Genomic DNA, 13263 nt, shown 5'->3' with positions numbered 1-13263 from the left:
AAAGTGATGATAAGCAAGGAAAAGAGAGCAGGAGAAAGTAAAACTCTATAAAAGTTAAGCATTTCAAACAATTAAAAAACAGTTCAGTGAGAGTAAGACAGTGACATTAAAAGCTAGACACACAAAAAAGATGTGATCAGAAAATGAAATTTTGGTAATTAAGAGATCAAATGAGGAGAGGCCACAATGATGACAAAGACTACATGGATATTATGATGTGATGAAGGATGTAACAAAAGATGACAGATACTCTGGAATGAATGGGTGTCAAAATTACAAACAAAATGTGTTTGTAAATTTATTACAGATGTGTGATAAGTATTCTTTTCAGATTAGAGCCCCTATTCTGTTGTCACAAAGAGTATTTGGAAACAATATATAATAATCTCAAATATGCCTATGTAGTAATACATGCTATATGTTTCTAAACTGGGAAACCTCTCTTAATCCCTCTCTCCTTTCCTTCTTTCCTTCCTTTTTTCCTTTTTCTTCCTTCTTTCCTTCCTTCCTTTTTTCCTTCCTTCTTTCCTTCCTTTTTTCTTTCCTTCCTTTTTCTTCCTTCTTTCCTTCCTTCCTTCCTTTTTTCCTTCCTTCTTTCCTTCCTTTTTTCTTTCCTTCCTTTTTTCCTTCCTTCCTTTTTTCCTTCCTTCCTTTTTTCCTTCCTTCCTTCCTTCTTCCTTCCCACCATCCTGCCCTTTCTCCCTCTCTTTCTTCCTCCCTCCCTCTCTCCCTTCCTCCCTTCCTCTTGTCTTTCCCTTTTTCCTCCATTTTTTACTTTCTTCTAATTTGTAAACATGTGTTAAGTGCATGCTTTGTGAATATAATTCTTGACCTCTAGGCCTCACTATCTAGTAAGAACACAGATACATAAACATGTAATTATAGCAATACATTAAACACTTTTACAGAGTTAAGGACAAGGCCCTATGGGAGTAAGTGTTTGATTGTCCCCCTGGACAAGCCAAAAATGTCTTTCCTGAGGAAGCAACATGTGTGTATGAATAAGGTCATTGGCCAGAAAACGAATAGGATAAAAGGTAGTATACCAGGAGAGAATAGCATGTAAACAAATGCAGACTCTGATCAATCATGTTAAAGGATACTATGACAAGTTTTCTTTGCCTTAAGCTTGGAATACCTACAGAGCAAGGGTGAGAGATGAAAATAAAATGGTAGTACAGAGACCACATCACAAAGGGCCTTTAATGCCAGGCCAAGAATATGGGCTTCATGAATATTTCCTAAATATCTAGTGAAAGTTCTAGCAGGAAATTACAGGATCAAGTTTGAATTGCAAAATGATAATTCCAGATACCAAGTGTACTATATTTCCAAGGAAGGTGAGGTAAATGATGAAGTTGTTGAAAAAATAATGATAGACACGTATCAGTTTATAAATTAAATCAGTAACAGTAGTCCAACTCAGTTTTATGAATGGGAGAGGGACTTGTCAAAGTGATTTCAAATTTATCTTGGAATACAAGTGTATGAAGCAAAAACATGCATTTATGAATTTGGGTTATATAAGTACTTTCAATGTTATATAAGTTCAGTTCAAATGATTGAAGAAAATATACATTATAAGATAAAAGTTCATGGTTCAACAGGAGGGAGAAGACAACACATGTGGGCTTTCTGTCACTCCTGAGTCGAAAACAATTAAAGAATCAAAGTGAGTAAATGAATACATCATAAAACAAAAGCAAACAAGTGCAGGGAACTTGTTAAGACAGAACAATACATAAAACTTTTGAAGAATTGAAAGACAAGGGGAGGAAAAATGCAGGCTGACACAAGGAGAGAAAGTCATATTCTGGGATATGCTACACATGAGTCTGTAAAAGAAATGGGAGCTAATCTGTGCAGTGGAATCTTTGAGACATTTGGAGTTGGAGTCAAAAGGTATAATGGCGAATGTAATTGAGCGGTAGGTCAGAATAAAGGAAGGAATTTTAATTTAAGGTCAGTCCTGTACCTCCATGAATCACTCATTTCTTGCCTCCCACTCACTGAACACCACATGGATAGATTTTGGGCCATTTTTATTTATCTTAATGTAAAACTCTTTATCTTTTCACTAAGGAAATTAACCCTATGTTTGGGGAAACATATAATTTCAATAAATACTTGAAGGAATGGAATCAGGTCTTTAAGTATCTGGGAGAAAATTATGTTAAATCTAGAATTCTATATCCAGACAAGGTATTATTAAATAGGAAAGACAGAAAGATATATTATCAAACATGTACCTACTCTTCTAACCAACTTCCCACTTAAATAAAACTATAAACTGAAACAGAGTGAGGAAATTACATGATAATATTAAAGAAAACAACAATCATGATAGCTCTGCAGTAGGTCTAAAGAAAAAGAAGTGCTGATTAAAACAAGTGAGAGGTCTCTAGAAAAGTAAGGGTTTGTGTGGTTTAGTGAGGATGTGGAAGCTGATGTCATAAGCAACGGCGAACCTGGTGCCTAATATTACATTCTTCACATAGCAAATGCTTAATAGGTGGTGTCAGTGTTAAGAAAAATCAAACTTACACAAATAAGCCTTATTACTTTTAAGGACGCTTCCACATAGATTGTTCAGTAAACGTACAACAAAACAATCCAGATAGTTAAATATTTTTGGCACTTAAGGTGATCTAGCAAGTATCTAGATGCACTATTATTATCTGAATTGATGGAGCATTACAACGCCTTCCTTCTGGAAGGTGTCCTTCTAGTGAATCTGAAATAATGCCATTTTTTAGTACATTAAATCTTACTCAGTTCTTCCTTGTGATGTTAGGAAATTGCCAATGCTTCTTTATTTTTTAAGGTTTAGTTTCTTTTAGGGGGTTGCACTAATATATTTTTATCTTTTATTAAGTTCCATCAAATGGAAGAATGCATGGTTTGTTCACAAAGAGTTATAGTGCAGTTTTATTGGCTTAGCAGCAAATGTAATTAGTGATTTCTTTGGAAGGTATACGCCAACACAGCAAACCAACACCTCTGTTTCTTCCAGAGCACCTCTGACACAAACCCACTCAAATAAATTAATATTCTGTGCTTGACTGGCTTACTTGGCCAGAATAACAAGATGCTGTGCCAATGCGTGATGTAACTCAGATGACCAAGGCATAAAAACTTACAAATAAGCATTGTTTTCATCTTAACAGTTTTTCAGCAGTCTGTTTTTCTTTCGGTTTTCTCCTCTATAGATTTCACCTATCAAATGGTGCAATAAGCTAGTTTGAATATGCCTTTTTAGACTTAAAATGATGAGAGGAGGCTGGGGATGTTAGACATAGTACAGTTTGCCCCAATGTAAGGCTCACTCTCATTTCTTTTAGTGGAAAAACTAAACCAGAGTTAAGAGAATATTGCTAATTTACCTATTAGTTTGATTTTTCACCTTATTTCTCTGCATTCACACACACACACGCACACACACATCCATTTATAACTAGTATTTTTAATTCTTTTTAATGTGTAAGAATTATACAGTAAAAAGAACATTACCTTTTTTATTTAAAAATTGATATTTTATTTTGAATTTTCAAGATAAATTTTAGAAAAAACTTCAGAAAATAATAGTAATATTTAATTAAATCAATATGTTAGTGCTGACTACATCTGAAAATTAAATGTGTATAGTAAACATCAAATAATCTTCAAACATCATTAAAATGAGGTTCAAAGATTCATCATAAAATATGTGGCTTTCACCTGATTTTTAAGTCATTATACTTTAAGTTCTGGGATACATGTGCAGAACGTGCAGGTTTGTTACATAGGTATACCTGTGCCATGGTGGTTTTTTGCATCCATCCAACCGTCATCTACATTAGGTATTTCTCCTAATGCTATCCCTCCCCTAGTCCCACACCCCTGCTATCCCTCCCCACCGACAGGCCCCAGTGTATGGTATTTCCCTCTGTGTCCATGTGTTCTCATTGTTCAACACTCACTTATGAGTGAGAACATGCAGTGTTTGGTTTTGTTTTTGTGTCAGTTTGCTGAGAATGATGGTTTCCAACTTCATCCATGTCCCTGCAAAATCCTTTTCTTTGGCTGCATAAAAAATCCTTTTTTGTGGCTGCATAGTATTCCATGGTGTGTACATGCCACATTTTGTTTATCCATTCTATCACTGATGGGCATTTGGGTTGGTTCCAAGTCTTTGCTATTGTGAACAGTGCCACAATAAACACGTGTGCATGTGTCCGATGGGAGTGTAAATTAGTTCAACCATTGTGGAAGACAGTGTGGCAGTTCCTCAAGGATCTAGAATTAGAAGTACCATTTGATCCAGTAACTGCCTCATTTAAATATGTCAGTGGTTGCAAAATTTGTAAATGTTGTCTACATTTGCGGCCATTTGAAATTTGTAATAGAGGAATAGTTTGTTTAAGTTTAATTAGTTTTATTTTTGTCCTAAGTATTAATCAATGGAACTTTCTTCTTACTAGGGTCATTTCCAGCATTCATTCATAATTTGATTTTCCCATTAGTTAAGCTGCTTTTTAAAGTAATTTAAGCATATGAGTTTATGCTTGCTGTTTCATTTTTCCTGGGCATGGTACAATAAATAAATGGTCATGGTCATCATGAAAGTTGAAAAGATGTACTTCTTTTCCTACAGAACTTAAGAATTATAAAGATTTGGATAGAAAAGTTAAAAAAATAACCTATCATGTTAAAATAGGTGATATTTTAAATATGACTATATAATATTAAAATATAACTATACCAAAAGGTCACCTATCAAAACATTTTGTTTTTTGACGTATTCCAAGATGTCAGCTGATATTGACTTGAAATTTGAAGAAAATGAGTAAAATTAACAGAAACAGTTCAGCTCGGTTAGATATTTATTATCTAACTTAATACAAATTGATTGTTAGTTGGTTAACTTCTATAGAAGGAAAAACATTTGTTGAGCATGAGCTTGTGCCACCAGGCATTGTGCTTGACAGCTTTCAAAGTTTATACTTTTAACAGTTTACATTATACCTGTTTCCTATCATTGCTTCCTACCAAAATGTTCAAAGGATTCATATTGTAAGTTGCCTGTTTTTTCATATTTCTCTTAGTAATACATTATCTCCAATTATTCTCAGACTATTAAAGCTAAATAAATAACAAGTTTTAATAAACACTTTTTGTAAATGTTTAGATAGATGGAATTGAAATTCTATGCAAAAAATATGTATGCTTAGAGAAGGCTGGTACATCATATAGCAGCAAAAAAATGAAACATATATAGAAATTCTCAGTAATAGCCAAGGTAAAATATAGTTGAAAATATAATTAAGAAACATGACAGATTTTTAAAACATAATTAAAATGTCTAAAATTGCTTTCTTTTTATTTTATGCAAGCATGTATATGCTTATTAAAGGAACATGTGGATTAAAATAATATATGCAAGTATAGTTTAGTTTTAAGTCATGATTGACAAAGAGTATATTCTGTTCCATAACTACTTCTATAAGCATATAGTTGTTATGACCATATAAGTACTGTTTTGTTTACTGCAGTCATGTAATGAGGCTTATATCTCTCTAATCTTTCAACAATATGATATCTATGCAAGTTCAATAAGATTTCTCAGAAGAAATAGTTCTTAAGTTTTGGTACACCATTTGGGAAAATAAAGTGAGCCTGAAATATCTTCACATTTTCCTCATATATGGGTTGGGATGAGAATCAGAGGCACAGAGTAGCTATGACATATCGGTCCTTCTAGAAATCAAATTTTGCTTTGTGCCTCCTGGTAATGTGTACATATAACCATGAAAAGAAATCTGTTTTACCCTCTAGGGCAGGCCACCTCTCTCTGTGTCTCAAAGCTCCGATAAGTTGTATTTGCGAAGCTAAGCAGAGAAGACTGAAACGAGGGAAAAAAGAGAGGAAAATACCTAGGAAGTGAATCTTCTTTTTCAATTAATTTTTTTTTTTTTTTTTTTTTAGGAATTGAGAAATTTTATTGTTTCTTAATCTTTGGGAGTAAATCTAGCATAGATAAAGTTAATGATTCTGAGGAAAAACTAGTCAAGTAAAATTATGTCAATTTGATATTGCCACCATAGCCAAGCACATAAACAGTAGGTTTACATTATGTAGGTCTTAAATTTTCGTTTTAAATTTTATTTTTATATTAATCCATTTGTTCCACCTTTTACAAAGTGTCTGTCCACAACTGTTAGGGAAGAAGTCTGGCTTTTACCACAGGTTGAGGATATCTGAATTGATTGGGTTTCTGGAAAGACGGATCATATTAATATCTAAAAGTTGTAAGGACTCGTTTTGAATAAAAGATACATCTGTTGAGACTAGGGAAAAAAATAAGAAAATTATAAACATATGTTTGCTTGAAGATATGAGGGTCAAAGTTGAGGGAATTCAAATATAAGAGTATCTCCTTAGGAACAGATAAAACTTTAAGCTGAAACTGAACAAGATAATCAGGGACTTTGGGAAAGTGGAAAGAGAGAATGGGATGATGTTAGGAATAGGGAAATGAATAGACCATTGCTGAGGGCTTCAACTAAGGTTGCTATCCCTTAAAAAATTTAAGTAAATACAAGCTACACAGCTTGCTCTCCAGTAATCTTCCAAAGCTTAGGTATGGAAGGTGGCTGTTTTGATTAATCAGAAGTTGACTTTTTTTTCAGAGAAAAATGCAGTGGAAAAGGACAAAGTCCTTAATAAATGGAGATGTGTGGCACCTGGACATTCGGAGTTTGTTTGATGCCAGAAGTGAGCAAAGTTATGGGTAGGGTAGGCAAATGAAATGAACATTAAGAAAACAAATTTTTTATATAGATGAACAAATAAAGTGTGAAAGTGTCAGAGGTTAGTGAGGAAATGAGGCACTCACATCACAACCTAAGACTTTTGGGGTATGAAATAACTGAACAAACTTTCAGAAAGCTACCAGAGAAGTTGAGGCTTTGGTGATGGGAAGGTGGTGGGGAGAGTCATAAATCTCAGGAAAAGCAGAGAAGTAGAGAAAGCATTTCATGAGGTAGCTGAGGGTATTTGCTAGTTAATTGGTTATGTAGGAGGAGTTTTGGAAGAAATAGTGGAAAGAAGAATACAGGTAAAAAGCACTCAAGAGCATGAGGATGGGATGGGACAATACTTTGAGGAGGTTGAAGAGTGGATTATCGGTTTTTGACTGTTGACAGAAGCTGATAGTTTTTAGATGTCCAGATGGTTGGCCTTCCGAACATTAAGGTAATCTCAATCAGAATAAAATCCTAGTTAGAACAGGGGACTGATAAGATTCATCCAATGACTGATGATAATTGTGAAGAGTGTTATTCTCTCATATGAAGTAAAACCTCCTACACTTTGTACCTAAAGCATGGAAGGATGACCAGTATGACTTTCAGGTCAAGAATTACAGAGGTGTAACACGGCTTTTAAAATATTTATTTATTGTTGATTAGAAGTATTCCATATTGAGCTCTTGAATATATGTTAGCAGTCCAAGTAGCTATTTTTTTTTAATTTTGTGTCAGGATGGTATGTATACACTCCATATAAAAAATACAGTAAGTCATGCAGGTGCCAATTTATAAAGAGAAACAGAAGTATCCAACCTTGTTTTACACCTTGTTAAATACAATGTTCTCTGTCAAGGAGCCATTTTTGGCCCATTTGATTCTCTTAATCTTACTTTGATACTCTTAATCTTACTTTGATACTTATGAAGGTATATTAAGAAGTCTAGAATCAATATTGAGATCACACAAACCAGCCCAGAAATGATCCCAGTCTGTAAAGTCAAAGACTAAGGACTTTGACTAATACATAATACAAAAAGTCTTCAATTATTTTTGACAGTTTTTTGGTTAAGGAAAACAAAATTGGACAAACAAGCATAAATTAAGGTCACTAGTTTTATATACAAGCTATTAGATTGAAAGACCCATGAATCCAGTTCATCAGGAAAGAATATGGAAGCATTTTAAAAGAATTCAGATAATTTATAGATATCTGTTGTATAGCGTAGTTTAGAATGACCTTTTAAAAACAGGGTGAAATAAACTTTGCTCCTGGGAAAATATTACAAAAAATTACACGTATGATGAGCAATTCTGCAAATATTATGGTAGGATTTGGGATTCTGACTTAAAATATCTAAGAGCATTTTTCAGTTTTAGAAAGTTAATTAGTTATCCTATCTTGAGTTATTGGACTCCAATGAGATAAAATAAATAAAATTCTAAAACTATAATATTTTTTAAAATTTCAGTGAGAATTTGTGACCAGATCTTTCCTCTTATTAAGGTCACATGAACAGCACAATGTCCTGAGTTGAACAAATGTAAAGCACAGTGCCTTCCACAGACATTGTTTGTAGTCAAGATTTGGGAAAAAAAGATGATTTAAGAGTTGTTTAAAAACTTATTTTAAGTATTTTTTTTCAGTTGACTCCTATAAGTACCACTTTAAAGTATATTGCTAGTGGGTGAGAAGAGCCTTTCTTTCTGTTACCCCAACCCTGAGCACTCAAGTCAGGTTTCAAATCAGATTACTTGGAAGATGGAAAATAATAATGAAGTGTTTGTTTTGTTTTGTTTTAATTCCCTTGTTTAATATACAGGAAGAAAATTGGTACACTCTTAACACCATAAAATGTTACTTATGTTATTATTATTAAATTCCTTCAACTTATTCATCTATCTAGTAACAATTTACTGAGTGTCATTTATGGTGCCATTTTGCACGCAGTCAAGTTTTCATGCAGTAGCACGAAGACAATTGATTTATATGGAAATTTATTGTTTAAGGATGTCCACCTCATAGATGAAGAAAATCTAAAAATAATGATTAATCAATAGTATTAGTCACTTGTTTAGTAAGGTGAATAAAGTCACACTTACATTTATTCTACAATGCCTTTATCAATAATAAGTTATGGCTATGCATAAATTAGATCAGATACTTCCTTCTTTAGTTAATCTATCTACAGATGTGTGAGCTCCATACAGAAGTAGTTTTCTCATTCCAAATCTTTCTTGAGTAAAGTTTTAAGAGGGTCATTAATTTCTGTATTCAGATCATATGTAATGATTATGCCTGCCAGAGTATATTAGTTATGAGGGCTCAACAGACATTCAGATGGGGCTGAGATAATGTTCACATTTACATATTCATCACAAGTAATATTATATACTTTACATATGCTCTTTTATCAGTTAGATAAATAAAGATGAAGATCTATGGGTTGACTAGTTGAAATTTACCTCTACTTATTAACCAGTGTAAAAATATCCAATTTGCTTGTACCTTCTCCAAAGTTAAATTTTGGGATAGCTCCAAAGGTAACATCACTTTTGAACACATAATATTAATGCCCATAAGGGAGACTGTTTATAAAATTAATTACATGAGCTGTTATCAAGTACTCTAAAAATAGTAGAATTACTGTATGAAGCCAGCACTAGCACTAGCTAACTACCATTATGGAATTGGGAATGACTGTTAGTAGATAGGCTTGAATCTAGGCATTATCTTATAGGTAGATAATGTAAATACATAGAAGCAAAACAAAAAAGTGTTTCTAATGTGTTATCAATGATCTTATATCTCCGTTGACTTCCTCTATGAAAATAAGGGTTCTGTGTTTCTAGAGAACATTTTAGAGATAATAGGATTTTCTTAGAGGAATTGAATAACTTAGCATATTATATCTTAATTCAGTAAATAATCTTTTAAGAGCCCATGAAAAGAATCTAATTTCCCAAAATGAAGTAAAAAATGTGAAAAAAAAATCAGCTCTACTAAGAATGGATGCTAGTTCTCTAGACTATTCCACACTCCACTCTAAAGCGTGATAATTGAATGATGGTCACTGGCTATATGCTTATAATTTGTAGATTTTGCCATATTTTCAGATAGTTATTAGTTGCTTCAAATAGTTGGGCAGAAAAGTGCCTCCACTTATTAACTAGTGAAGTTTATATTCTGTTTTTTCCAGAAGTTTATATTCTACAATTTTACACAATTTCCCAACAAAACACAGTCCTTACCAACAAGACATTTTGAATCATATTCTTAGGATATATTAAAAAATAAATATAAATTCTATTACCAAATAACAAGAAAAAATCTAAGTCTGTGGTGACTTTTTCCAACGTTTATCAGCAGAAAGCTTTTTTATAATGTTTTAGTATATAACTTTTAATGAGAAATTAGTGTTAGTACAGTTTCTATGAATTCAGTGACCAAGAAATATCAGAAGGAATAATACCAAAAGGATGTTTTTATGGGTTTTTCAAATTTAAAACCAAAATAAAAAGTAGCTTACAGAAAAATAAAGTTCTTAATGCTGTAAAGTAAATTGTGTGTATAGATGTCTGAATATCAAAATATGTGGTCTGTTGCCATTACAATCTAGAACCCCCAACTTTCTTTTAAAAAGAATTCAGAACAGTCCATATATTCCCATAAAGAATAATCATTTTGCTCACTATAATTACTATGTCAAAAAGATTGTTTAAATAAATAATAAATGCTCATAGAAATACATCAAAGTGAAAAACATTTAATTAAAGACAGATTTGGTTATTTTATAAAAGCAAAATCACAGATGCCCTGTCATTTTACCTCTGAGTACTTCAGTATGTATATTTTAAGAATTATAGATGTTTTCTTATAAAGATACCATTTCTAAAACCAAATGTAGTTTTTTTGTTTTCTTTATATTTTTAGATAATTTTTCAATACAAGTGTGCCTTGTTACTTCAAAAACACACCATTACTTTGGTGAATTATACAAAAAGTGATTCTAAATATCTCAAATTATTGTTTATATGTACTTATTCATATTTAATTGTATTTATTAATGCAGTAATTCCTTAACAGTTATAATAAAACTTCATTCTACAATGTAGGTCTGCTCCCAAGTGGGATTTGCTGTTCTAGACTAGGTAATATATAATCAGAAACCATATTAGCAGCCAGAGAGCACAATTAACTGCTAAAGACAGGACTCACATTCCGAATCTATTTCTTGTAATTTCTTAAAAAATGAGTAGTTACAGATGTAAAGATGGGTATCTGTTTCCATTTACACAATTCTGATAGATTATGTTGCTTTGTCATAATGTTTGTGTTTTCTGAAATAATCTAACCTACCATATTGAACTTCATGAAAATACAAACAAGAAAGGGTCACTGAAAAGTGAAGCCTGTACCATAAAAAAACAAAAAGTTGAGGGAAATAGTTATGATATTTTTCCTTTTCTTTTCTTTTTTCGAGAAGGAGTTTTTCTGTGTTGCCCAGGCTGGAGTGCAGTGGCACGATCTGGGCTCACTGCAACCTCTGCCTCCCGAGTTCAAGCGATTCTGCTGCCTTAGCCTTCCGAGTAGCTGGACTGCAGGCATGCATCACCACGCATGGCTAATTTTTTGTATTTTTAGTAGGGACGGGGTTTCACTGTGTTAGCCAGGATGGTCTCAATCTACTGACTTCACGATCGGCCTGCCTTTGTCTCCCAAAGTGCTGGGATTACAGGTGTGAGCCACTGCGTCCGGCTAACAGTTATGATATTTTATATTTTAAAGTGATATACAACTGTTTTTAAACCAAATCCAGGTATCCTTTATCTCAAAGACCTCTATTTTTGTTCGGTATCCACAATTAAAGAAATATCTCCACTCACATAGCTATAAATTTAACCGCAGTTTATTATCAATCTTATTTCATATTTTGCAGCTGAACTCCTTTTACGAATGGTTTTCGGTCCTTGGGTACTTTCTTTGTCTTTCAGTAAATCTATTAATATAAAAAGAGATGAGAAGCAGAGTAGAAGCTACCTATCGTGTAAATTTTGCTACCCTGTTTTAAAGTAGTTTTGCTGAAATATGCAAAAGAACAATAAAGAGAAATTACTGGCAACATCGATGTTCTTTAATATATACATTTATCTATTCATGTTATCTCTGTTGCTCGTGAAACATAGTTGGCTTTAATATTCATAAAGTGGAGTGTCAACCTCATTGTAAAAAAAAAATGTAATTTGTTTCTATTTCTGCAAGTATTCCCATATTTTTATTAAATCAGTACTTACACTACACAACATCAATGCCTATGATCAGTAGTATGCTTGATTTTTCTAAAAAACTGATTATAAGGATTGATTTTATATTTTGGTCAACAGATATTCCACATGACGTATGATCTCGCCAGTGCAGTGGTGAGAATTTTTAATCTCATCGGTATGATGCTGCTTCTGTGCCACTGGGATGGCTGTCTTCAGTTCTTAGTACCACTACTGCAGGACTTCCCACCAGATTGCTGGGTGTCTTTAAATGAAATGGTTGTAAGTAATTTGTATTATTTTATACTCTGACTTTTCAATGTTTTGCCAAAACCTTTTAAGTAATTATGTTAAAATGATCTGATTTCCCCTCTATAAATGTTTAGAGACAACTTGATTTTGCTTCTATGAATATAAACTTAGATGTTATGTTTTGGGGGGTACCACTAAATTTTACTTATTTAATATGTCTTGAGTATGTATATGTTACAACATCTACTTTTACATATTTTTTCTGTGTATACTGAAGCATATTTTATTTCAAAGATACAATCACAAAAATATCGCCGTGGTACAGCATTCTTTCAAAAATGTCTATAGCTCGGAATAACTCCTTATTTCTTCAGCATTTTTTAGCATTCACTATTTCAAGACATACAATTTTAGGAATTGTAAAACATACAAAGACGTGTACATCAGCATAGATACAGATTAAATATATATGAAGTGAAATGAGGTTTCAGATACTAGTTTTTGCTAGGGAAAATAAGGAAAACTTCGTGGAAATGGTAGGCTTTAAACTTAACCTCTGAAAGATACGTAAATATTTTAAAAATTATAAAATATAAATTTGATTTAAATAGATAGATATATTTCTATAAAATTTTAAGAAGATATGATTTGATCTATATAATGCAACATTCAACACTCACAAAAGAATTAAAAGAACAGTGAATATTTTTAGTAGATTATCTATAAATCTCTCTCTCTCTATATATATATACACATAAACATGTGTTCACAAATACTTGTTCTCTTTTTGTGTAAGTTCCCATATTTTCTTCCTGCATTATATTTTAATTACATTTGTACTTAATAAAACATTGTTTAACTGTGAATAGGCCTCTTTGATGGGCTATTTTTATGTATATTTTATGGTACATAAATTTTATGAGATTTTTATATTTTTCCCTTAGTTACAAATCAAATATTC

The 13263-nt window shown here is 32.4% G+C and overlaps 1 protein-coding gene across 1 annotated transcript in view; it reads left to right on the top strand.

Annotated features, from left to right (window-relative positions):
* HCN1 (hyperpolarization activated cyclic nucleotide gated potassium channel 1) overlaps positions 1-13263 on the top strand; it is a 388448-nt gene that overhangs the window by 195552 nt on the left and 179633 nt on the right. Inside the window, exon 3 of the mRNA XM_012449553.2 lies at positions 12171-12332. Coding sequence (XP_012304976.1) covers positions 12171-12332 — 162 coding nt within the window. The remainder of the gene's footprint in view (positions 1-12170; positions 12333-13263) is intronic.

The sequence above is a fragment of the Aotus nancymaae genome, unplaced genomic scaffold (genome assembly GCF_030222135.1).
Source record: "Aotus nancymaae isolate 86718 unplaced genomic scaffold, 86718_ANA_hifiasm-v0.15.2.pri h1tg000014l, whole genome shotgun sequence".
In the NCBI taxonomy this organism is placed as follows: Eukaryota; Metazoa; Chordata; class Mammalia; order Primates; family Aotidae; genus Aotus; species Aotus nancymaae.
This window is presented reverse-complemented; position numbering and strand designations above follow the sequence as displayed.